Source organism: Oreochromis niloticus, linkage group LG20 (genome assembly GCF_001858045.2).
Source record: "Oreochromis niloticus isolate F11D_XX linkage group LG20, O_niloticus_UMD_NMBU, whole genome shotgun sequence".
Classification (NCBI taxonomy): domain Eukaryota; kingdom Metazoa; phylum Chordata; class Actinopteri; order Cichliformes; family Cichlidae; genus Oreochromis; species Oreochromis niloticus.
This window is the reverse complement of record NC_031984.2, coordinates 21354819-21378679: the sequence shown is the minus strand read 5'-3', so window position 1 is coordinate 21378679 and position 23861 is coordinate 21354819. Positions and strand designations below refer to the sequence as shown.

The 23861-nt window shown below is 40.3% G+C and overlaps 3 protein-coding genes across 3 annotated transcripts; 2 read left to right on the top strand and 1 right to left on the bottom strand.

The window, feature by feature from the left end:
- Window positions 1-1785: 1785 nt before the first annotated feature.
- traf3ip3 (TRAF3 interacting protein 3) lies at window positions 1786-7449 on the bottom strand. Its single transcript, XM_005478172.3, has 14 exons — window positions 7281-7449; window positions 6296-6706; window positions 6044-6188; window positions 5830-5947; window positions 5689-5716; window positions 5433-5462; window positions 4854-4949; window positions 4165-4236; window positions 3772-3912; window positions 3455-3592; window positions 3229-3364; window positions 3000-3145; window positions 2572-2688; window positions 1786-2302 (listed from the first exon to the last, which is right to left on the bottom strand). The coding sequence occupies exons 2-14, from the start codon at window positions 6671-6673 to the stop codon at window positions 2102-2104; spliced, it is 1746 nt and encodes a 581-aa protein (XP_005478229.1). The 5' UTR covers window positions 6674-6706; window positions 7281-7449; the 3' UTR covers window positions 1786-2101.
- A 522-nt stretch (window positions 7450-7971) lies between these two features.
- On the top strand, window positions 7972-13080 carry atp5pb (ATP synthase peripheral stalk-membrane subunit b). Its single transcript, XM_003444814.5, has 7 exons — window positions 7972-8126; window positions 8733-8769; window positions 8873-9018; window positions 9477-9640; window positions 9801-9926; window positions 12368-12547; window positions 12822-13080. Exons 1-7 carry the CDS (start codon window positions 8099-8101, stop codon window positions 12897-12899), a joined length of 759 nt encoding a protein of 252 aa, XP_003444862.1. The 5' UTR covers window positions 7972-8098; the 3' UTR covers window positions 12900-13080.
- A 120-nt stretch (window positions 13081-13200) lies between these two features.
- On the top strand, window positions 13201-23757 carry eps8l3b (EPS8 signaling adaptor L3b). Its single transcript, XM_003444920.5, has 20 exons — window positions 13201-13488; window positions 14207-14305; window positions 14562-14674; window positions 14760-14824; window positions 14924-15082; window positions 16758-16907; window positions 16998-17083; window positions 17193-17317; window positions 17495-17616; window positions 17713-17845; window positions 17953-18038; window positions 18147-18221; window positions 18311-18456; window positions 19698-19869; window positions 20340-20383; window positions 20507-20600; window positions 21219-21335; window positions 22241-22341; window positions 22437-22569; window positions 22650-23757. Exons 2-20 carry the CDS (start codon window positions 14268-14270, stop codon window positions 22689-22691), a joined length of 2001 nt encoding a protein of 666 aa, XP_003444968.2. The 5' UTR covers window positions 13201-13488; window positions 14207-14267; the 3' UTR covers window positions 22692-23757.
- Window positions 23758-23861: the final 104 nt, after the last annotated feature.

Here is a 23861-nt window from a genome sequence, read left to right as displayed (position 1 = left end):
ATGAAATCCGTATAGAGTGCCGCTAAAATGGGATAAGCATTCTTAAAAATAGCACAAAGAAAACAGTTTATGTACTTTTTGTATGTATGTGTTGTTACATTTTAACATTGTTTTGTTTTTTGTGGCTTTTCTTATTGTTGTTGCTTTAGTACCTTCCAGTAATTGTTCTATATTACACAGCAAAGCATTTAATATGATGCAATTAAAATTTACATGTACAAAATGGGCCAGCACAGTGCAGTGGTTAGCACTGTTACCTCCCACCATGTAAATTCCTGATTCAAGCCTCCTGGTCGCCTGAGGCCTTTCTGCATGGAGGTTGTTCCAGGGATTCGGGCTTCCTCCTGCAGTCTAACAAACATTAGGTTAAATGTGATCCTAAATTGTGGATGTGAGAAATATGAGTTTTTCTGTCTCTGTGGGATCTGTTCAGGTTTTTCCTTTTTCCACTACCCCCATGAGCTTAAGTTGATAAGTGGCTAAGAAAATGGACGGATTTATAAAATCATTTTTTTTTTCTCTAATATGATGCTTTTTATAAATTAAACAACCTGAGAATCTTAAATTGTTTTACAACATTACACATCAATAATGACGACCCAGTATTTTATATAAATAATGTAGCTGGCAGAGTTCATTTTGCTGCAGAGTGAATACTTACATACTTGCACTCTCTGGCCACTTTATTAGGTACACATTGCTAATACTGGGTTGGACCTTCTCTTCTGTTTAGATCTGTAGTAATTCTTCACGGCACAGATTCAACAAGGTGCTGGAAACATTCCTCAGAAACATGATGACATCAACATTTGTTGACTGTACACGCATGATGTGAATCACAAGTTCCACCATGTCCCAGTTGTGACTGTGGAGCTTGGTGACGCTGACTTCTCGTATATTCAGAGATGCTCTCCTGCATACCTTGGTTGTGGGCAGGAAAATCCCAGTAGATAAATGGTGTCTGAAGTACTCAGACCAGCCCATCTCGCACCAACAACCATGCCACAAAGTCACTTAAGCCACTTTCTTTGACATCGTGATGCTCGGTTTGAACTTCAGCTGGTTGCCTTGACCATGCCTGCATGCCTGAATGCATTCAGTGGCTACCATGTGACTGATGTATTACTACACGTGAGTTGGAAGATTAGATATTTGAATTAATGTGCAGTGGAACAAGTGTACCTAATAAAGTGGCCAGTGAGCGTATATACCTAATGAATGAATATGCTCTTAATTAAGATCTGGTGGTGTTACTCTCAGTAAACTGAAGGACCTTATAATGTCCTGCTGAACATATTAATTTAAAAAATAAACTTTAATGAAAATTATAGTTTACTTATGAAGCGTCTCATTGCTGTCAAAATAGAAATGACGCTCATTCCACTGACACACAGGTATGAAACTCACACTCCTGTCATCCTCTGTTATCTCAAACTGGTTATAATCTGGCACCAGTGACGCCATCAAAAATAGCTTACATTCTGGTTAACCACCTCTTCTCTCTCAAACCTACCAAACACAAAAAAGCTTGTGCTTTCTCTGAACAACAAAGTCTAATCTTCAGTTTCAGTTTCTTGTATCTAAGGGACGCTACAATAAAGAGACAAAAATAATTCCTGTTAGTAATTCATATAATATCTCTCTCTGTCTGGACAGTTTAATGTGTCAGTTTAATGTATCGTGATTTACATTTGCCCTTTCTTGGTGTTGTTTTGTAGCACACTGCATCTCATTCTATATAGGCTGTCACATGTTTCAGTAATTCAAGACTAAATAAATCAGTCATTTACAGTATAAAAGACAATTTTTATTTTCCGCTGTTCTCATAGTTAAACTCAGTTTCTTAAAATGCTAACAACATTTTCCAACAGTTTGGGAAAATTTAAAACAAGCATTGCTGAGTTTCTTTTCTCGTATTGGAACTTTTTGCTCACTTGTCCCCGACACCAACCCGACGCAATCTCACAAACATCACACAAACACTGAGTTCCAAGTCGAAACAGATTTTAAATACAAAAATGTCAACAAACTACATTCTATATAAATGTAATTTTGACATAAAGCAACAAAATGTCAACAAAAAACAAGATTCGGAGCAATGTCATATTGGTCTGAAGCAGCCCGAGTGTCGAGGAGAGGCCATTTCCATGAGATAATCTTCAATACGTGTCTCTATGTCTGAGTAAAGGTCCTCAACTTGCTCCCTGAAAGGCGGATGCCACAGCCACAGCATTACAACCCCTGCTACAGCGAGGAGTAAAAGGAAGAACAAGCACAGCTTCCACCAGGATCCACACGGTGTCTAAACAGGAAGAAAAGAAATAATTTAGTCAGGTGGATATTAAATCATCAGCAGGCAATGATAACTCATGTGCATGAGCAGCTGCTCAGCTGGTTACTGCAGGGCAGCTGAAGCAAACTGATAGTGTTGAAAAGCATAGTGGGGCAGAGTGTTAGGATTATGTGGTGGTTTAATTACTGGCTGATAATATAAAGGCAATGAGAGCTTTTGAGTGCTGCAAGGGCATTAAGTCCCCCTTAAATGATCTCACACACACACACTCTACTCACTGGTCCCCTGCGGCGGTGGCTGAGCTGCCGGAGTTCGTCTCTGCACTGCGACAGCCGGGCCTGGCTGGACTGACACTCCTGCTCCATAGCGTGCAGCTCTGCCTGCAGCTCCTCACACTGCACGCACACAATAAGGAGCGTGAACATGCAGAAATACTCCAAATACACTCTAAATGCTGGTGATCCTCAGACAGGCACGTTTCAAAATGTACTTGCATGTGTGTTAGCAGTGTGGTTGGAATGCAAACATACTGCACAAGATTACCTTGTATAAAGGACAAAAACAAATAATTGGGGTAATATATTTTACCTGCGCCTGTTAGTGACTTTGTGAAACACCTAGCTGGGACATTCCTTGTGTGGCAAGCTTGGATTAAAGCGTCAGACTTGTGAATGAGCTACAGTTTACTGTAATGTCCATGTTTTACCTCTCTCTCTTTGAGCTGGAGTTTCTCCTGTGTGTGGCGGAGCTGGTCCTCCAGCTGAGAGTCTCTCCTCACCGTCAGCCGAGGCTCAGGTTCCTGTGACGCCAGACACTCCTGCATCATGAAGTCTTGACTCTCCTCTTCGCCATCTAGGAAACCGAAAGTTTCATAAAGATATTGAATGTGCACTGTTTAACAATAATCATAAAAATCACCAAATGTTATGTCTTGCCTCTGAGTTGCTGGATTTCTTCCCTTAGGGTCTGGTTGTCTTCCTCCAGCAGACAAATGTTGTACTGTAGGTCCTGCTTTTCTTGTCTTAATGACAGCATCTCATCTCTCAGCTCACGCTCTCTGGCTCTGCACAGCTGATAATTCAAGAAATAAATGAACATTTTTAACATTTATATTTAAGCTTTTGACTGCTCATTCATGCACGTTGTCACAACCTAACATACCTCCACTTGGCTGTGCAGCTGTTGCAGCTGTTCGTTACTGAGGTGCTGGCTCTCCCTGAGTTTTCCAGAGCTCAGCTTCAGCTCCTCATGAAGGCTCTGCCACTTCAGGGCCTCTGCCTTTGCTGTAATTAGCGCTTCCTGTTGACACAAAATGCAACATTTTTAAAAAGAAAAATCATCTGCAATACTCAAAATTAGGAAACTTGCTTCCAGGTCACCAGATGCTGAGTCTATCAGTTAAAAAGCAAACAAACTGAAACCTCAGTGACATTTATGTGTTTTCTGTGTGGTAAAATAGAGAAAAAAAGATGTTTGACCTGCAGAGTCTCAGCCTTGCTGAGGGCCTCAGTTTTCTCCTGTGTGGCCTTCTGCAGGGCAATCAAGGCCTTCTCTTCATATACCATCCTCTGCTTTTCCATCTGTACCACCAGTTTCTTTACACCATCTTTTGGAAACTTCTGCAGGGACACAACACTGCTGAGTTAGTTATTAACACCCAGTGAGATCCAGATGAAAACCACAGAGACTCACACTTAAGATGCTACGCTATCACCCCGTGACAGAATAATGCCAGAACAAAGCTAGTTACTGGAAAGAGTAAATGTCTGACTTCTTGGAAAGCAAATAAATAATAACAGCCGCAACAAATCGCCACCAAGATTTTGTAAAAATTAGTGTGGTTGCTTTTTTACAGACAAAATGACACTCACCTGCAGACAAGCTTGCAGCTGCGCCTCCAAAGCCTTGATCTTGTTTCTCAGCAGATCTTCACTGCAGCGAGACTGTGTGGGTTAGAGAGGAAATGAATGACTGTCACGCTCTAACCTGCAGATGGAAAATTAATGGTTCATGTGCCAAAAAGCTGTGACAGCACGTTGTTTCTCCGAACGCAGGTGCATAAGGGGAACTCGAAGCAGCAGTGAGCCTCAAGGGAGATGCAACACACTTTGTTATAAGTGCAAAAAAGACCCCTAATGATAACATACCTCAGTGAGAAACAACAGGTGGAAGACCTAAATAAATGAGACTGAATAAACTGTAGATCAGCTCAGCTGCTAAAACAAAATCTAAAGAGGAAACAAAACTAAAAACAATGACCTCAATATTTCCCTTTCATTCATTGCAACCAGAGTAGCTAAAAGAGATGTAAAGAGGATGCATAGCACCTTTAACAGCTACTGAGTGGCACACCCTTCCTGTATAAGAACGACAGCTTGCACTCGTCCTATGCAGTATAGAATTGCGCGGAAGCAGGAAGCTCCAAACCACAGACTGCACAGGCCTTCCTGACACAGCCGTAATATCAGCCAGTGCACCAGAGCAGAAAGAAAAACAGTGTGGCCTTATAAAGTGCGAAATACGTGTTATTCGATGCATGTAAACAGAGGGAGAGCCTTACTGTCCATATTTTGTTGGATGAGTTCACGAGGTTTGTCGTGCTCTCCTGGAGTTCAGCTAGCTTCTTCTTCATCACATCTTCTCTCCACAGAGCCTCCTGCCAAAAACCCAGCAGCAGCAGAAAGAGAGTTACACTAACGCACAGAGACAGTTTTCATCTGCTTTGAATGGACTGCACAGGTCATCGGGTCTTTAAGTAGCATCAGAGCACATTAATAAATGTATTACTTAATATTGAAAGCAGTAGTGATGAAAGATCAAATGTGATGAGAGCTCAACCGTTTAAAACCAAGTGTATTATATCTGATTAGTGAGTTTTTTGTGAGTTTTTCTTCCCCCCCAAAAAATAAAATAAATTGCACTGTACAGTTTTAAGGAATAAATTGCAAAAATAAGTCTAATGTAGCTAATATGATGCAACGTTAATCTCATATATGCAAATTATTATTTCTTATTTCATCAGAAGGGCCACTAAACACAAAAATGTGACTTTTCTGGCATCTATTCCAAGTTTCAGGCTTTAAAGCCTTAAAAGATTCATGAGTCACAGGATGATTTTGGATAAATATTGTTTGCTTACCTGTAGGTAGTCAGCTAATTTCTGAATATCCTATTAGGAGAGAGATAAGAGACAGTAAAAACAGTAGAGCTTCATAATTAAAGAAAAAACCTTTGCATCAGATATTATATGTTTCTCCTCAGATTAGCCTAAACTTTATTTTGACTAATCATGTCATGTGACACCCGACCGTTACCCAAGCCCTCACCTGTGCCCTGTGCTCCCACGCCTTTTAATCTATCACCTAATTCTAAAACAGCAGGAGTGTGAAACTTACTGATTCTTTAACGGTGATGAGTCCGGACCTGCACAGAGGACAGTTTCTCATTAGAGAGAGAGGAGATCAGAGATGCCTTTTGCAGTAAAATCAAGGTTTAAAGATTAAACTGTTGCACGGGGAGAATTGAATGAGACTCACTCTGTCTGCACGCCGGCCTCTCTCAGTATCTTTTTCTGAAGAATGCTTTCAGTTTGCACAGATGATTTCTGGTAAATCTTCTCTGTTTTGATGAGTGTTTTTGTGGTTGTCTTTTGTGCTGTATGCGGAGAAAAACAAAGATAAATGTAAGGCATGATTCAACGGTCCCTGGTCAAAATGTTTTGCGCTTGGCACGATTTTTAATTCTTTTTACCATTTACACTCGTGTCCTTTTTATTAATACTTTTCACCCTGTGCTGCTCTGATTCCTTCACAGATGGCGTGGAGGTAGATGATTGCTTCTTTGCATGACTTTTGTCCTGCTTCATCACTGTTATCTGTTCTGACCACAATGAGGCCTGAGGGAATGAGAGGAGAGCGACGGGGCAGATATTATTCACAGCAGACCTACGAAGACATAAATCTGATCTGGTGATAAATGTGCCGAATTGACGCAATCTTTTACCCATGTGCTGGTGCTTGGATCACTGCTTATGCTGCTGTTTGGTGTCAAAACCGTGGGCGGATGTCCTTTAGCATTCTCCGTGTTTGTTGAGCTTGAACTGTAATATTTCATCGAAAATATCTGTGAGGGAGATTTTCTTCTCGATGAGCTTTCACGCCACACAGGGCTCACCGATCTCCTCCTCAGAAACTCCAGCTGCCTCTTCTCTTTCAGTTCTTTCTTTATCTGCCAGGTGGTACTGTCTCTGGGAGGGCTGCGGCATGAAGTCACATTGTTACGTCCTCGCAGGTACTCACGCTTCTCTGCTCTGATGTCCAATATTCGGTCAAAGTGTTTCTCCGGCGAGAGTTGGAATCCACTGATGGCCAGGGCGTCCATGGCAGCTCCCCTGGCTGTTATGTCGCCTCAAGCCTGCGACGACAGCGTAGCTTATCAGGAAACTGGTTACAGTCATTCACAGTGATCAAATTCATGGCATGTTATTAGCTGAGTACTATCAAGTGATGTTGTGAGTAGCTAAAAAACAGCTTTCTTTTAAGTTGCAGAAACATTATGATGGCTTAAGATTATAAATGAAGAAACTCAAACTGCTACTAACTTTAAAGAAAAGGTGTGAAATGTAGCTTCCTACCAGGGTTGGTGTAAATGAGTATTTTTCAAGTATTTCTGACATTTTTATTCTGGAGAGACTTAAACAAGGAAAGTTATCTGTATCAGGAGGTCATGCTGCAAACTGATGTGAGCCGTACACATTAAAAGTAAACTGCCAAAAGTGCCTGATGTTTAGAAAGCTGTGTGTGTGGAGCAGAAGCGGTTGCAACAGTAGCTCTAGAAATACTAATGCAGAAGCTGAAACTTACAGGAGAAGCCCCTTAATTACAGGGTGAAGCGCTTCTCATCGATAGACTAGGCCCTGGCACCTGCAAGATGATAAAGCGAGGACAAACTCCTGCTTATTAAGCAGGAAACCATGGTTAAGCCTTACCTACTGAGCCATCTCATTCAGTGGGGAGAGCTCTTCATGAGGTAGTTGACAAGTCATCCATTTTCTCAGTCTTCTGAAATAGTGCCGGGTTTTTTTCTTGCCTCTGTTTCACATGTAGCTGTTTCTGTTGAGCATAGTTTTTACAGGAAGTGAAGAGAACCACAGCGTCATATGTTCCTCTATCTCACCAGCCACTCACACAAAACTGATGCCATACACGGGTGGGTCTCAAGATTACAGATAGACCCAACCAATTCCCCCTGTGTGCAGCCTGGGATAAAACACTTGGGAGAGAGGGGTGTGTGTGTGTGTGTGTCTTTGTGTGTGTGCTTTATTAGATTAGTATTTTTATTATTAAAACGAATTAGTGACCGATGCATGTGGGCTCCAACGCTTTCATCAGTTTTCTTGTGCATGCTTGTGTGTATGTAACAGTTAACTTACATAACAATAACTGTAAATAGCAGTTTGGCTTCATATTCTGTGTGGTGCCGTTTTTGTTTAAAGTTAACCACATTTTCAAGATGAATGAATCCAGAAAACTTGATCTTATCATCAAAAATAATACATTTTCTGCATTAACTCCTTAATCACTTATATTAATCCAAATTCAATTTCAGGGCAGTGTAAATGTGTGTCGTTCCACGCAGTGCCCTCTAGAGGGCGTCGACTCCACAAGCGCTTCTGTACTCTCGCGTTGTTTCACTAGGATTTCTCCTGTGTCCGCCATCCTTGCGGCTCTTTGCAGAGAAGGGCACAGAGAGGCCGAAACAAGAGTGCCCCGGTGTTGCAGGAACTTGGTACTTCATCCTTCAGACATGCTGTCCAGGCTCGTTTTTGTCTCAGGTATGCATCAGAACAGCTTTTAAAATGATAATAAAGGCCACTTACTGCTGGTGCCGGCTGACTGTCAAGCAGGAGGCAGTAAAGTTTAAAGTGAGCTGAAGGGTAAAGTGAAGGCCGCACATTGAATGAGACATGCTAATGCTAACTGTCAGCACAGCTTCAAGCTGCTCGGAAATGATAGCAAGTTTATTGGGTGTAGATTTATATCAGACGTTATCAGAAGTAATCCTGGATATTTCAGTGTTTCTGTATTTTGTTGTTTTAATTAGTTGGTCACAGGCAAGTTAATCGAAGCTACGTTAGCTAACGTTAGCTCTGCACGCCTAAATGTCACCTTATTGACAGCTAGCATCGGTCGGCTTTCTGCCCTTTCTGCGATGTTTTATGGAAAAGTTTGTTTAATTTTGATCACCTCACAAACTGATAGCCCGAAGCCCATCAAATAGCTACCAATACTAAGTGTTATAGTTCTGTGTTGGACTGCTTGCTGTGTGTTTAAGGTGTACAAAATTTGAACGTTCATGTTTTCAGAAGATTGTTGTTAAATGTGTTTATTGAGAAAATAGTAAGCAAATTAACACTTGTACTTTTTTTTGTCGGTTTCAGCTAGTGCCCTGAAAAGCAGTGGCCCCATTGGAGCTGGGTATGTGTCTTTAACATTGTAGTGTTGAATGTGTGTGTTTTAATACCAATATTCAATAACATATCAGAAAGAAATGCTTGTTAATGGTGGTCTTCTCCCTCAGTGTGGTCCATGCATCTCGCTGTCTGCACACATCATCCCAGAGTCTGGCTCCGGTGCCTCCTCTGCCAGAGAAGGGAGGGAAGGTCCGCCATGGCTTCATCCCAGAGGAGTTATTCCAGCTGCTGTACCCCAAAACTGGAGTAACAGGTGTGCAGTCTTTAATCAAAAATTATAATTTAATATTAATTCATATGTTGCCTCAAAGAAAATATGTGAAAAGTCACAGAAAATTGATTCTGTGGACACAGTATTTTCACTATATCAACTGGATTGTTCATCCATCAAAGCGTTTAACTTCTCTTTTTTCAAAACTGGTAAGTGGTTATGAGCTCTGTTTTTGTGAATGGATTCACAATAAGTATTTTAAAAAATAACCTGCAGCTTGATTTTTTTTATTCCTTTACAAAAAAATTAATCAACTAATCAAAAGCATGTAAGAACAAAAGTGAAAAACTGTCTTAGAAAATAAGTAGAACAATTACAAGTTTTTTCATAGATGGTTCTTAAGATTCTGTTTAAATATATCAACAGTCTCCAAAGATCTGAAGTCCAATGGAAGTTACACATCTCACTTTTACTTTGTATTCCCCCTCTTCTCTCAATAGGACCCTACATGCTGGGTGCTGGCCTCCTCCTGTACATGCTTTCTAAGGAAATCTATGTCATCAACCATGAGACCTTCGCTGCCGCCTCCATAGGTGCTGTGATCATCTATGGTGTGAAGAAATTTGGGCCAAGTGTTGCAGCTTTTGCTGATAAACTGAATGAGGTAGGCTGGTAACCACTGCTTTTTCTGTGGTTTCATATTCCTTTTGTCAAGTTTATTTATTTATTTATTTTGTTCAGACAAGTGTACTGTACCAAAGGGCTTTTCTCTTGTGCACAACCTTTCCTATCACCCCAATATTTTCTGCTGCTTTTGTCTTCAGGAAAAAGTGGCCAAGGCTCAAGAGGTGAAGGACGTCGCCATGTCCAGCTTGGCTCAAGCCATTGAGGATGAGAAGAAGGAGCAGTGGCGAGTAGAAGGAAGGGCGATGCTCTTTGATGCCAAGAGAGTAAGCATCGCCATCCTTTCATTTCAGTTTTTATATTCCAGTATCGTAACTGCTAAGTATTCCAGTTAACATCATTTTGACAGCTGCCACCTTCAGCTCCAAGAGCAGAAGAGTTATAACCTTGTGTGGCTCTATAGTGTAGTGGTTAACACATTAGCCCTAAGCAGTCACCACAGCTGGTAGCGCCGTATGTTTGAGCAGATATTTTCACACCTGATGCTGTTTCTGATACGATCGCAAAGGGAAATCTCTCCTACTGGGATCAAACCAGGGAGATTCTGCTTCTTAGGCAAATTCATAAACAAGTACACCGTGCAGCTACTTTTCCATTAGTACCTACTCACGCTGGCTCGGCTCAGTGCGTTTTTTAGGGTTTTTTCATTAGGTCATAGTACCTGATACCGGGTACTTTTTTAGTACCTACTTGGCCGGGGCTCCAAGCGATCTGAAAATATGACGTCAACAGACTGCATGTCACCAACTGGCTAGTCCTTCACAAAAATCAAAACTGACATCTTTGAAACTCTGCAAGGGAAATGGCTACAAAAAACAATGCCGTGGTCCCCAAGTCTGACGAAAAGCCACTGACCAAGCAGCAGGTATCACATCACCTTCAGGTCCACCTTTCTTGTGGCGTTCGCGTGCGTACAAATGATGTCACGGGACGTTTAGCCGTGTTGCAGTAACAACACAGTGCATATAGGTGGTACTAGACAAGTACTAATGGCTAAAGAAGCTTTAATCTGCCACTGTCTACAACAGAGACTACGCCTAGTGATTAAAAAAAAAAAAAAGATTACCTCAATATTTATTTATTTTTTTGAACTTGATGATCGTGGCTTGACACATGACTAATGGTCATTTGCAACATTACTCTCGTCAACATTACTCTCTTATACAGTGCTGCATTTCATTTTCATTGTCAATTTTTAAAATATTTTTTTCCATCAGTTTCTCTGATAATTTCTCTGATTGAAGTATGCAGTGCTCAGGTTGATGTAGCGTGGCGGAAGATTAAAATGATGCATCAAGAACCCGTTTGTGAGCGCACATTGATCCTGAAGCTAAAAACCTGGGTTAACAAAGAGCTTATACAGATTATCTGCGACTGGGTTTTAGGTTTTGTCAAGCGAGCTAACACAATGAAGGCCTGGCTGTGTTGAACTTTGTAGTGTACCCCACAGGACTCTGTGGGAGCCAAACTGTCTGTGGCAAGACTTATTTTTTTGTTAATGTGAGTTGTTCATCACTCTGGGTGGGTATACCAGTATTGATAATAACTGGGTACTTTCAAAATGACATTTTTCAGTTTAATGATACCACTGTTTGAAATATGCTGAATAATATGTAGGTTAGACTCTTTCTCCACCTTTTACTTTCATGCAATTTTAGTGTAATTAATTTGGCAACAAAAGGAAAAATAATTTGAGGCCATTCCCGGCTTATTATTCCATCCATCCATTTTCTGCTGCTTATTCAGTTTTGGGATGTGGGGGCAGCAGTCTGACAGAGATGCCCAGACTTCCTCCTCCAGCTCATTTGGTAGGATGTTGAGATGTGTCCAAACTCTTTGAGAGACATCTCTCCGATGTGTCTTGGGTCTTTCCTGGAGCCTCCTCCCTGTCGGACATGCTTGAAACACCTCACTTAGGAGGGTCCAGCAGGCGTTCTAGTCACATGCCTGAATCATCTAAGTTGGTTCCTTGTGATGTAGTGGAGTAGCATTTCTGCTCCCTCCTGAGTGACTGAGCTCATCACCCTATCTCTGAGAGAATCCAGCCACCCTTCAGAGGACGCTCATTCTTTTGGTCACTGTCCAAGTCTATTAGGCACAGGTGGGTGTAGGAACATGGACTGACCGGTAAATCAACTGTGTCATGTTAAGATGCTGGACCAGTAACCGTTAGTCCTGGGCCTAGCCTAATATGTATCTAATTTTAAACAATTTTTCAGCACGATTATTTATTTATTTATGTATTTATTTATTTGTTTGCCTCCTCCAGGAATAGTCTGTGAATAGAAAATGTGTAAATTGCTGAATACAACCACATGATGGTGCTCATTCTCACACTAATGGAGAATTTCCACTGGAAATAAACTGTCAGTATACAAATGTTGCCAGATTTTGGACTGACAGTACCATTTTAACATATATAGCTAAACTATATCTTGTATAGATGTCACAATAGAATGAATTTCAGTCTTTAGTCTGTATATAAATGCATTACAAATCTGACAGCCCTAATTTGTTTGGGACACAGCACTACATGTTTGAAGTCTGTCTGAACATGTCCCCACTGAAAACACATTTTTTACTTCAGTTATATCTTTTGTTAAAAGTTTTTTTTTATTATTATTATTTTGAAAAATTATCCCTAGAGCTGGAATTTCACATTAAAGCTGGTACAGTTAAACAATCCTATCTCCTGTTTTCCTCTCAGAACAACGTGGCCATGCTGTTGGAGACCAACTACAGGGAGAGGGTACATATGGTGACCAATGAGGTGAAGAGGCGCTTGGACTATCAGATTGCGCTGCAGGACCTCAACCGTAGGCTGGAGCAAGAGCACATGATTAACTGGGTGGAGAAGAGCGTCATCAGCAGCATCACACCCCAGCAGGTCAGTCTTTATTTTTCTTTTTTCTTTTCTTTATTTTCCAAGTCTTATATTTGGGCCGTGATGGTTTAGTTTGTCAGATATTTCATGTTTACTGATTTGCTTGTATTTGTTTTATATAGGCAAAGCTCGTGTTGGTAGAAGATTTAAAAATGTCAATGTTTTTTCTTTAATTTGTTATATGCATATGTGCTTTTACTGTCTAATCAATTCACTTCTAGACCAACTCCTTGTATGTTTCAGAGTTTTAATATCTTTTTTGTTTTGTTTTTTTTAGGAGAAGGAGAGCATCGCCAAATGCATCACAGACCTGAAGGTGTTGGCCAAGGCCACTCAGGCCAAAGCTACAGCCTAAACTGTCATCGCTCTGCAGAAGCCTCCTCTAGTCCCAGACTCATCGCCTGAAGACGAGACGTCACTTTTCTTTGCAGAATAAACTATTCTTTCTTTATAGATTGTCTCTGTCAGCGTCATGGGTGTGTACAGTATTTACACGTCAGCAGATGGTAAAATAAATGGTTCTCTTATCATCTTCAGCTGGTTGTCTTTCTTATTCAGAGTTTGCTCTATTTTGTGACATCACAGTTTTATATCCATGGTATGCTAGAGATAGTGGCACAAAAATAGGAACGCTTGAGACCTTTGATCCTCTTGTAGGAAGAGGAGGAGGTGCTATGAATAATTTCAAAACCTTTGGACTCATAATGTGCCACTACCTTTTTTCCATACTTCAAATACTTATCCCCAAGTGACAAATTGGGCCGGCCCTTGCGATCTGTCACTCCCATCACATAGTTGCACTTTGATCCTGCTGCTTTCACGAGGAAGTTACGGAAATTTTCTCGAAGCTGTTTGTGAGGAACACACCCGCTATGAGAAGTCTTTGTGCCAAATTCGTTTGAAAGAAGGGAACGATGACACCGGAGCAGAGCTGAGGCTACAAGGTAAAACGGCATGCAGCAGTTATGTAAAGGTCAAGTGACAGGTTGTATAGAAAGTGGTTTAAAAAGGAAAAAGCTGCTGAGAGCAGCACTGTGTCCTGCTCTGAAATGCGACTTTGCTTTTACAGAAAGTGTGTAGTTGTTGCCATGAAAGCTCATCACCTTCAGTCATAGCTTAAGTTTCCATAACCAAATAAACTAGTCTCAACCACTCGATGTGTTTAGAAAATGTATATGTAGCTGCAATAACAAACTGTCATTTATACTCGTATCTAACACAAACACTGAGGCTGGTTTGTGTATTCATGAGTCTCCAAGATAAATTATTATTGAGCCTCTTTGCTAATTTAGTCCTTGGACTTAAAACAGTTCTTGTAATTGATTAACTCGATATTAACCTCTAAGTGCTTGATTAGTAACTCTGCGTATATTCATATTTAATCTGTGTTTAATTTTTAATGAAAAAAAGCACTACCCATAATAAGATTATTATAAATAACAAGAAAACAGGCCTCAGTGGTGTCACTTGTATGGAAAAGCTTTGTTGTAGTTTTCAATGCTGAGCTCATCAGAAGCAATAAAAGCACACTGAACTGAGGAAGTGTTTCTTTGCTTATCAAATCAATTTTTTAAGTGCTAAGAAGAAAGCTTTTGCTCCAAGCTGTGAGAATCTGAAAACATTCAAACTGAGTAAACAAATCATTTTGTGTGTTTCTTACAGGTTCTAGTGGTTTCTGTGTGATTCCTCCCAGACTAAAGTTTAAAGCCGGGGTAGACTGAAGATGTTTGGAAACAGTGCCCCCTTCTCCTATTTCCCAAAGTTGGTAGATTTAATTTTCCTTTTCAGGTTCACTAGTTATGTATTAATATGCTATAAGAAGCTGATTTGAGGTGTTTCTGATACATACCCGTTCACACCCTTGCATAATAAAACACCACAGTGCCATAGTAACCCTGAAGCTTCCTTGAGCTGTGGACTGCGGATAGCTTATCTTCATATTACTGAGCTTTGACTGAGCCGATTTTATGGAGGTGGAAGGAAACTGAATGTTAAGGAAACTTCTATTCTTCTTCAGGGGCTTCACATCGGAGGACCTCCCTCCGAGGCGGGCTTTCCAACAAGATGAAATCAGGGAGAATCCGCTGAGGAGAAGTGACTCAACCAGACCCAGTGGAAGATCTATTTACAGTATGTCCAGGCATTACAACACCTCATATCTAGGTATACATATTTTATGATGATATTGCAAAAAATCAAATGTTCTTTACATCAGTGCAGAGAAAGGAGTACTCGGAGACACTGAGCAAAAATCCTGATAACATCAATGTCAGAGTGGAGGTAAATCAGTATAAACTACATCATCATGGAGACATACACGTTACTAACAGTACAACATTTAGCTCTCATCATCACTAACCCTCCTAATTGAACCCACAGCATCTGTTCACCTGTGAGATGGATGGCCAGGAGGTGAAGACGGTGGACGACTGCGTGGCTAAGCTCAAGAACCTGGATGCCAAAGGTCGTCTGTGGCCTCAGGAGATGATCATGGAGGTTCAGGGACCTTATCTTCTGCTCAATGACATTGAGACCAAAGTAGGTTCATCACTTATAGAAGAACAATGAAATGTCTGGATGGGACAATATAGTACGATTGTTGGACAGAGATGCAATTTTTAGAGAGTTAAACCCTTAAGATGTGATTGAAGTGCGGACTTTCGGTTTTAATTGAGGGGGTTTAAAAAAATTGCATTGATTGTTTGGGAACTACAGATATTTTTGTGTATGGTTTTCAAAGGCTCAATATGAGTTGGACAAACTAGTATAATTGTAAATATAAGGATTGTTTTTAATACTTTGCAGTCAGTGAATCACTAAAGTGTAGAACTCATGGACATCATCAAACGTTGTTTAAGCTGCTGCTTGTTTGTGGGTCTCTGCCTTCAGTTTTGTTTTTAGTGACTGAAAAGCTGGTCAGTTGAAGTCAGAGAATATTATATTTTCCTCTCTTGGTTTGCTTTGGGTCTTTATCCATTTGCACTGTTAAGCGCTGTCCAATCAACAGTTTTGCAGCATTTGGCTGAATCTGAGCAGAAAGCATAGCTCTGTACACTTCACAGTTCACCCTGATACTTCTATCATCAATAAACACTAGTCTATTGTTGAGGGATCCACTGGCAGCCATACATGTTCACGCCATAGCATTGCCTCCATCACGTTTAACAGATGTGTTATGCTTCGATCATGAGCTGTTTCTCTGTTTTTCTCTGTTTCATCTGTCCAAAGATTTTTTTCAGAGCTGTGCAAGCTCTTTAAGATGTTTTCCGGCAAAGTTTAATCTGACCTTCCTGTTCTTAAATGTAACCACTGGTTTTGTATGCTAAAATTATTAAGACATCAATTAACTGTTGCTAAACCAGATTGTTGTGGCCACTACTAAAGTTGTTGCTGTCTCTGATGATTGCTTTACTTTGTTATGTGAGTTTAATGATGGCCTCCCACATTTACATTGATTCATAATTAAAATGACAGTGAAAAGCTATAAAACACAAATTCATCCCTTTGAATGAACTTGAGATATTATGTCTGCTTCATTTGTCATTAACTAACATGGGAGCAGGCCTCACCTGTTAGCTGTCCAATTAACTTTGGGCGTCTGCAAATGGGGGACTGTGTGAAGTAATTCCTAAATAGTTTATGCAGCACTTTTGTTAAACCTCTTGAATTAAAGCGGAAAATCTGCACAATCACAACTTTATTGATTTAAAATCCGCTGTGGTGATATACAGCAGCAATAATGCAAAATTGTGTCTGTGCAGGAAGTGAAATGGTATAGTAATGTTACTTCATTGTCTCAGTTTTTTAGTAAAATTATGTAACTTACTGTCTGGGATTTGATGCCACTATTTAATGTTATGGTTCCACTTCATCCCAAAGGTTCCTGATGGGCTTTAGATTAAGGTTAACGGATACATCACCTTCTTCAACAAAACTAAATATAATTCTGTGCTGTAGCATTAACATTTCCCATACCAAAGAGTATATAAAAGTGCAACCAGGTGAAGCAAAACCACTGCACAACCATAACTGTTTAAAGTGCTAAGCTGTGTGTGAGAAAAATTCTCTAATTATGAAATGGAAACATCTGAAAAACATGTAAAATATGTATGAGCAAAATTAAATGCCAGACTATTTTTAAAATTCCCCTTTTCTCTCTTTTTAAAGACTTTGAGTGATGGCTATTAACGTTCAATTGATCTGATTTTGACAGACAGAACTGGACTCGGTACCTTTGAGCTGTATCGTGCAAATCAAAGCTGTGCTGGACAGCTGCGACTTTAACTCTCTGCTGGCGATAACTGTGCAGGACCGCAGCAAACGCCACCGCCAATGCTTCATGTTCCAGTGTGAGGAGACAGGGGTGAGTCAACTTTGACCTCCTCAAAGTCGCCAGAGAGCTGATGATAATTGTAACGGTGATGTCGATTTTTCTTCCTGTTTGCTCTATCAGGCCGAACTGATCAAGAGCGACCTGGATAAGGCAGTCCAAAGAGGAGGTGGTAATCTGGACCAACACAGAGAGCCTCCGGATGTCAGGTAGGGTGTTAAAAAACCCCAAAAACATGAGTAAGATTTAATTACAAGGAAGCAGAAAGGACAAATGTGGAAATTAAACAGTACATTCATTAATCTTTTTTTTTTTCAGGAATGAATTTGAACCCATGACACAACATAGACCGGGAAGTTTCCGTCAGGCTGCGCCCCCTCCTATGCAGGAAGAGTGGAGACCTCCAACCCCAGACTTCATGGCCCCATCGTGGCGAGAGCCGGGTACAGTGGAAACATAAAGAAATTCTCATTATTATCCAAGAGAAATTCACTGCGACTGACTTGCACTTTTTAAATTTCTTCTCTGCAAATAAGCAATAAACTCACTATCCTTAGTATTCCGAGTTTAAGTCACACCAGCTTCAGTTGAAATTTTTTCCTCTCTTTGTTGCAATGCAGATCACATGCCTTCCTCACGTCCCTATAGTCCGCAAGTAGAACCAATGAACAATTTAGACCTGTATGACATGCAGAGCAACCCAGAGATGGACCGTGCTAAGATGGAGTCACAGAGGAACACGGTCAGTGCTGTAAAAACTTCTGTATTTTCTATGAATTATTGAATCTTCCTGTGGAATTATCTTATCTTGAGAGTTTCATATAATGCTTTTTTTTAGGACATTTTGAACCATGTTTTAAATGATCTGGAGATCTTCATGGGCAAAGTTACTGCTGCAGTAAACACACCTGCACAGCAGGAGGACATGGGCAAGAAGAAGAAGAAGACAAAGAAGAAAAGCAAGAAAAATGGTAATAGCCTTCATCAGTCTATATTTTTCACAAAGAAGTAACCTAGGAAGGATAACCTCCTATAGATACAGGCAGTTTAATAAGTGGTTAATGTGATTGCTTATCAGAGCCCTCGGGACCACCCCTCAATCTGCCTTCTTTGGATGAATATTTCTTCTGTCTTCAGAAAGTCAAATATGGATTCAATCTGCTGGTAAGTCCTTGAGTTCAGTCTCTGCACATTATTTTAATTTGTCTAAATGCTTACAGTTGTGACTAAAAGCACTGGTGTGGGACTGAAAGAGTCGTTATCATATTACAGGCCCAGCTGGACGGCATACTGGTCAATCCTTCTGCTCCTGAGTTTGTCCACGTGCTGTTCACGATTTTAAACATGGTAAGCTCCTCCTCACTACTACTACGACTGCTGCTATATAATGCATAGTGCTTGTTTGGTTATAACTAGATTCTTTCTTTTTTCCACAGATAGTTCCTCAGTATCCGTTTGAACTGCCTCCCAGTGTGGTCTCCCCCTTGCTGACAGACGCCGCTATAGGCCTGCTGGAGCGAAACGTCAGCCCGGAGGAGAACCAGTTGTGGATGTCTCTGGGAGAGTGTTGGAACATCCCCAGGTGAGGCAGCTTTAACAGTCCTCTAACACTTTTACAAGTCTTTTTTTATCAAGCTTTGAAAGTTCTCATATATAGCCCTTTAACTTTAACTACACCTATACCTGCCCCGGCACACCCTAACTCGTTGCGGGCCGTGTCTGTTTGCATATGCTGTATTCAAATTGATACCTGTGTAAAAATGGTCCAAAAAGTGTTTTATTTGGAATAACCGATGTAAAACATAGAAATACTAAGAAAGAATCATTCCTTGTTCTTGTTTTCTGAATGACTCATGGATTCATTGTTGGAGAGTAGACAATAAAAGAAGAGCTTTATGGTTGCTAAGTTGTGGAAGAAAACTCGGACTCTGTGTTTATGCTCATCTGGAAGGACACCTGCAGCTGAGAATCATGTTCGAAGTTCAACGACCTCTTTAACATTCACAGCGGAAGACTTGAGGGATTGTTGTGCAACTTTTTGTTTACCAGTGTTTTAACCACAGGTTAAACTGTGACTTTTATTATAAATGAGAAATGGTTTACAAATATTTAAAGATTACTATTAGTCTGACTACACTTAGCCAAATGCCCCACACACAACCCAAAGGTTCTCTATTATTTATTTATTTACTGCTGATTTATGCACTATGAATAAATAAGTAATAATTAATAGAAATAATTCTATATTATGGTAAACAAGGAGAACACAGTATAAAAAAAGAACATTGCATTCATGAAGCTGTATTTTAAAACATGGATTTGAGCTTTACAGTTGTTGCTGGAGCCAAAAGCGACCATACTTGGCCAAGAAAGTATAGTACTATTTTTGTTAAGTTATCAACTTCATCTATAAACTAAGACAGACACCTGCTAATTAGTGGTGATCAATATCCAACTATAAAACTAACATTTTAATTCACCAAAACTGGAGCGCAGACTTCTTGTAGTACAAATAAACAAACAAAAAACATTTTGTTTTTTTGTCAGCTAATTGTAAGGAAAATTATTTAAAAGGCACCACCAACACAAACATGTTTGAGAGGCCCGGTTCAGTTGAAACTGGCTGACAAACGACACAGTTGTCTCGCAGATTTATTTTAAATTTTAAACAGATGGTTAATAAAAATAAAATAAATAAGCCCTGTATAAAAAAGTAGCTAGTGCAACCTAATTTTTTTTATAATTTTTTTTTTTTTTGTATAATGTTGTTTTCATGGATGAAGTTGTGCATTTTATAATTCCTGCCCTCCGTTTCACTTACAGGTCTCGATGGCCGGACAATAACGTCCCAGATTACATCCCAGAGTTCTATGATGGCTGGCAGCCCCCTCCGCCCCCTCCTATACCATCCCCGTCGCCTTTTCAGAACGGTCCACTGAGCAGAAGCAACAGCCAACGCTTCCCAGGCAGACCGACGCTGCGGCAGCCAGACGAGGTACGAACATATACTGACGCACTGTTTCTTCCTTAACAATAAAGCTCATCAAACAGTGTAGCATACCTGGGTGTGAGTATTGCAGCAGTCATGCCCTTTAAAACTTCTTTTTGTTTCCGTGCTGATGCTTAATTGTTATGCTGTAGCCTCAGCCGCTCAAGCAATTGGTTTGGTAATGTGTTTATAGCCTTTTAATGGTGATAGTGGGTACCTGCCATGCTGTGGCTTATTTTTTCCCCATGTGGTAGATTAGCAGGTAAGCATTTGTTTTGCTTACCTGAGTTGCTATCTCTCCTAAACCAATTGCAGTATCTCCACTAAGTGGTTGTTTGAATTGTAGTCAGTGCTGCCATCTGGCACTCAGCACCTTTAAATCTAAATTTTCATGGCAACAGAAAAACAATATCGCCAGGGAGGCCATCATCAAGAGGTTTTTCAGTTAATCATGGTGTATTTTATGACTTTTACAGCCTATGGGCAACACTCCATGGGGTTCACCACCTCCACCAGCACTGTAAGTGTTGTTACACAGCAGTAAATATGGCTTAATGATCACATTTCTTCAGTATACCCTGCACTTTTTATCCGATTTTATGCACTGCCAATACGACGTGTATTTCATCTGCTGCTCTTTCAGCTCCAATGAACCACCCCAGAGCATGCGTGTCATTTACAACTTCTTGGCGAGAAACAACCAAGAGCTGAGTGTTATGAAGGGTGAGGTGGTTGAGGTGAGATCACAAATATTATTCAACAACTGGAAACACCAGATTTATTCTTACCGTGTCCAACACAGTATAAGGATTGTCTCTAGCTTTAAATAAAAGCAGGATCTGTAGTGTTTATCCGATGTAGACTGTTTTACATCATCGAAATGTAAGAAAATAGAGTAAAAAGCAAACCTTCATTTACCAGGACTGGATGAGGCTTTTGTTTTAGGAATACACCGTCACTCTGAGGGGATCTGGATTATCAGATATCATTAGCAATGTAACGTAACAGTAATTTTGGGCATTGTAAACTTAAAATTAATTAAAATTAAAAACGTGCTGTAGATAACTTTTTCCAGCTCCAAAAGAAGAAAAAGGGGAACTGCAGATCTTTTCAATTCCTTCCAGCCTTTCAGCCAGTGTGTCACATCATGTATTCATATTTTCCAACTAGTCTTGTAACAATTGTGAACCTTATAGAGGAAATTAAAACGCAAAACTAGAGTCTGAAATAACTCTAGCAAACACTCCAGCTGCAGCACAGAATGACTGACGGATAAGGTTAATATTTCTTTAAACTTCTAGTTTCATTGCCAACATCCAAAGTATTTGAGATATTTGGATTTGGATCTTTCACAGGTGATCCAGAAAACAAAGCAGTGGTGGCTTGTTCGTAACTCGCGGAACCAGGAAGGACATATTCCTCAGAATGTTTTGGAGCCGTTAGGGAACCCCGGACCCATGGACGATCTACCGGTGAGCTGAGCCGCAAGCAACCTGGGAACCCATCAACAATTATCTGATGGTTTCCATAGGACGACTTTTCATAACTGTTCTGTTTTTCTTTTCTTATGAATATGGATAAATGTTAAATAAGGGCAAAGGTTAATGTCATGTGGTTTCAAGATTTTGGCAAATGCTTTTACTCTTTGGCTCTCCACACTGTTTACTTGCATGCAGCCAAACAGCTGCTCAAATAGATAGACAGATAGATACTTTATTGATGCCACAAGGGAAATTGATTTGTTACAGCAGCATGACAAAGAGTATAAATAGTACAGTCTACAATAAACAACAAATAAACAACACAGTTAAAAATAAAAGTGCGACAGGCGGCTAGTAAGGGTCTTATACTATGAGATAGTGCAGGAATTTATAAATTTACAACACTGATAAACAACAAGAAAAAGTAAAATTAAGTCAGTTAAAAAGGCTGAATCAGTCTGAGGTAGAAGGAGCTCTGCTGCCTCATGAGTGTGGAGTGGAGTGGGTGTGATGGGTTGTCCATGATGCTCACGGACTCAAACGCCTCCACATTCTGACCAATGATGCTTCCAGCCTTCTGGATTAGTTTGTTGATCCTGCTGGCATCTCTGGCACTGATGCTTCCCCACCCAGCAGATAACAGCAAAACAGATGGCACTCGAAAGGATCTCCAACATGTTGCTGCAAACATTAATTGATCTGAGCTTCCCTAGAAAATAGAGCAATGTGGTTTTCCATCATTGTTCAAAAACTACCGGCCAAAAAGAAACCAGAAGGCCTCATGCCAAAAAATACCTTGTGCCTTGCGTTCAGATTGGGCGTATTCATAAGCATGTACATATATAAATATGTTTGCTCATAAACAGACTTCACATTTGATATTTTCTTCATTTCAGCCTCCCTTCCAGCGAGATCCTCGCGGCTCTGTCTCCCTGGACAAGTTCTCCTCATCTGCAGAGGTGCAAGCCTGGCTTGAGTACAAAGGCTTCTCTAAAATGTGAGTGGCATTCTCCACGGAGTAACAGACAAGTTCATGTTTGCACTCTAAATAACACTTGCATTTAATGTCATTTTATTTCTTCTCTTGTACAGCACTGTCAGGAGCCTCGGGGTGCTGAATGGACAACAGCTTCTGGGAATGAATAAACAAGAAATAAGGACTGTGTGTCCAGAGGAGGGAGGCAAAGTCTTCTTCCAGCTGCAGGCTGTTAAGTCAGCAATTGCAGTAAGTAAATTTGTCATAATACGCACACACGCACAGTTAAATGTTAGCATGTAAGTAATAATTCATCCTGTCTCCTGCAGCTGGCCAGTGAACCGTCAGGCATGTACAACGGCCGCTACTAACGACCTGCGTCACCGCGCCGGCCCTTCAGATGTTTCTCATGTGTGCAATTAAGGGTGTTGAATTTAAACTGTCTCAAATGATTTCGCTACTTTTCCATAAATTAAACTGTAACTAATGTTGATTTGTCGTTTGAAGTGGCAAACTCGAAGATTTTAATTTTCAATGAACATGTACAGTGCTCGCCATCAAAGGTAAAAGTCCATTGATGGAGTGGTGGGGACAGAACTCAGAAGCAAAGGTGGATGTCAGAGACAGTGGGGGTTTATCTGCAAACTGTTATCTGAACTGGTGACATCATTCTGAGGCAATGGAGGAATGTGATATCATCTGTGTGGTTACTGTTTGCCTAGCAACAAGTCCAAAGTGGACTGGAAAAAATGCTCGCGGAGACAAATGAAGAACAGAGGTTTGGAGTTGTCTTTTCAGGAAACTGGACAATGCAATGGAGAATTTAGCCCATGATGAGCCTACTGATTAAAACAATGCAACATTAATATATTTGCAGGATTAAAAACATTGTTTTTGGTGGTGATCTTCCTTAATAGAACACTGTATTAAATTACTATTAATTTTAGTTAAGCATTTTCTACTGCTGCAGCTTTGCATGAAAAGAATTTAACTGGTAAAACAGTCAGCTATAATTTTCTGCTACTATTCACCAAAAAAACAAACCAAAAAAAGCCAAGAAGTAATTTTCATCCATATCGAACTGTTAAATGAAGAGCTGCACACCTCTTCAGCCAGGAAACCATTTGCTTTCACTGCACCCTGCTGTTCACAGACTCATACTGTGCAGCATAAAGTCAGATCACAGCTTCTTACAAAATGATGGACCAGTTTATTCAGTTATTTCCTGACCAGTAAGCACAGCTGCTGCCTGAAGTATACGAGTTTGCCACTTTCAAAGGAAGCGTCTATATATTGTAAAACGTATCAATGACAGCAATTAATTGTCAGTTACTCAAATATTACTTTATGCGTAATCTTGTTTTTTTGTGCTTCCAGTAATTTCAACTTTGTATAGTTTTCCTTGATGAAATAAAACAAGTACGTATGTAAACAATGGCTTCATCCAGCATTTGCCTCATTAACCGCGTCGTGTGTGTTTTGTATTTTCTGCTCATGTGCTGCATAAAATTATATCTGCTATATTTTTGCATTGCTTGCTA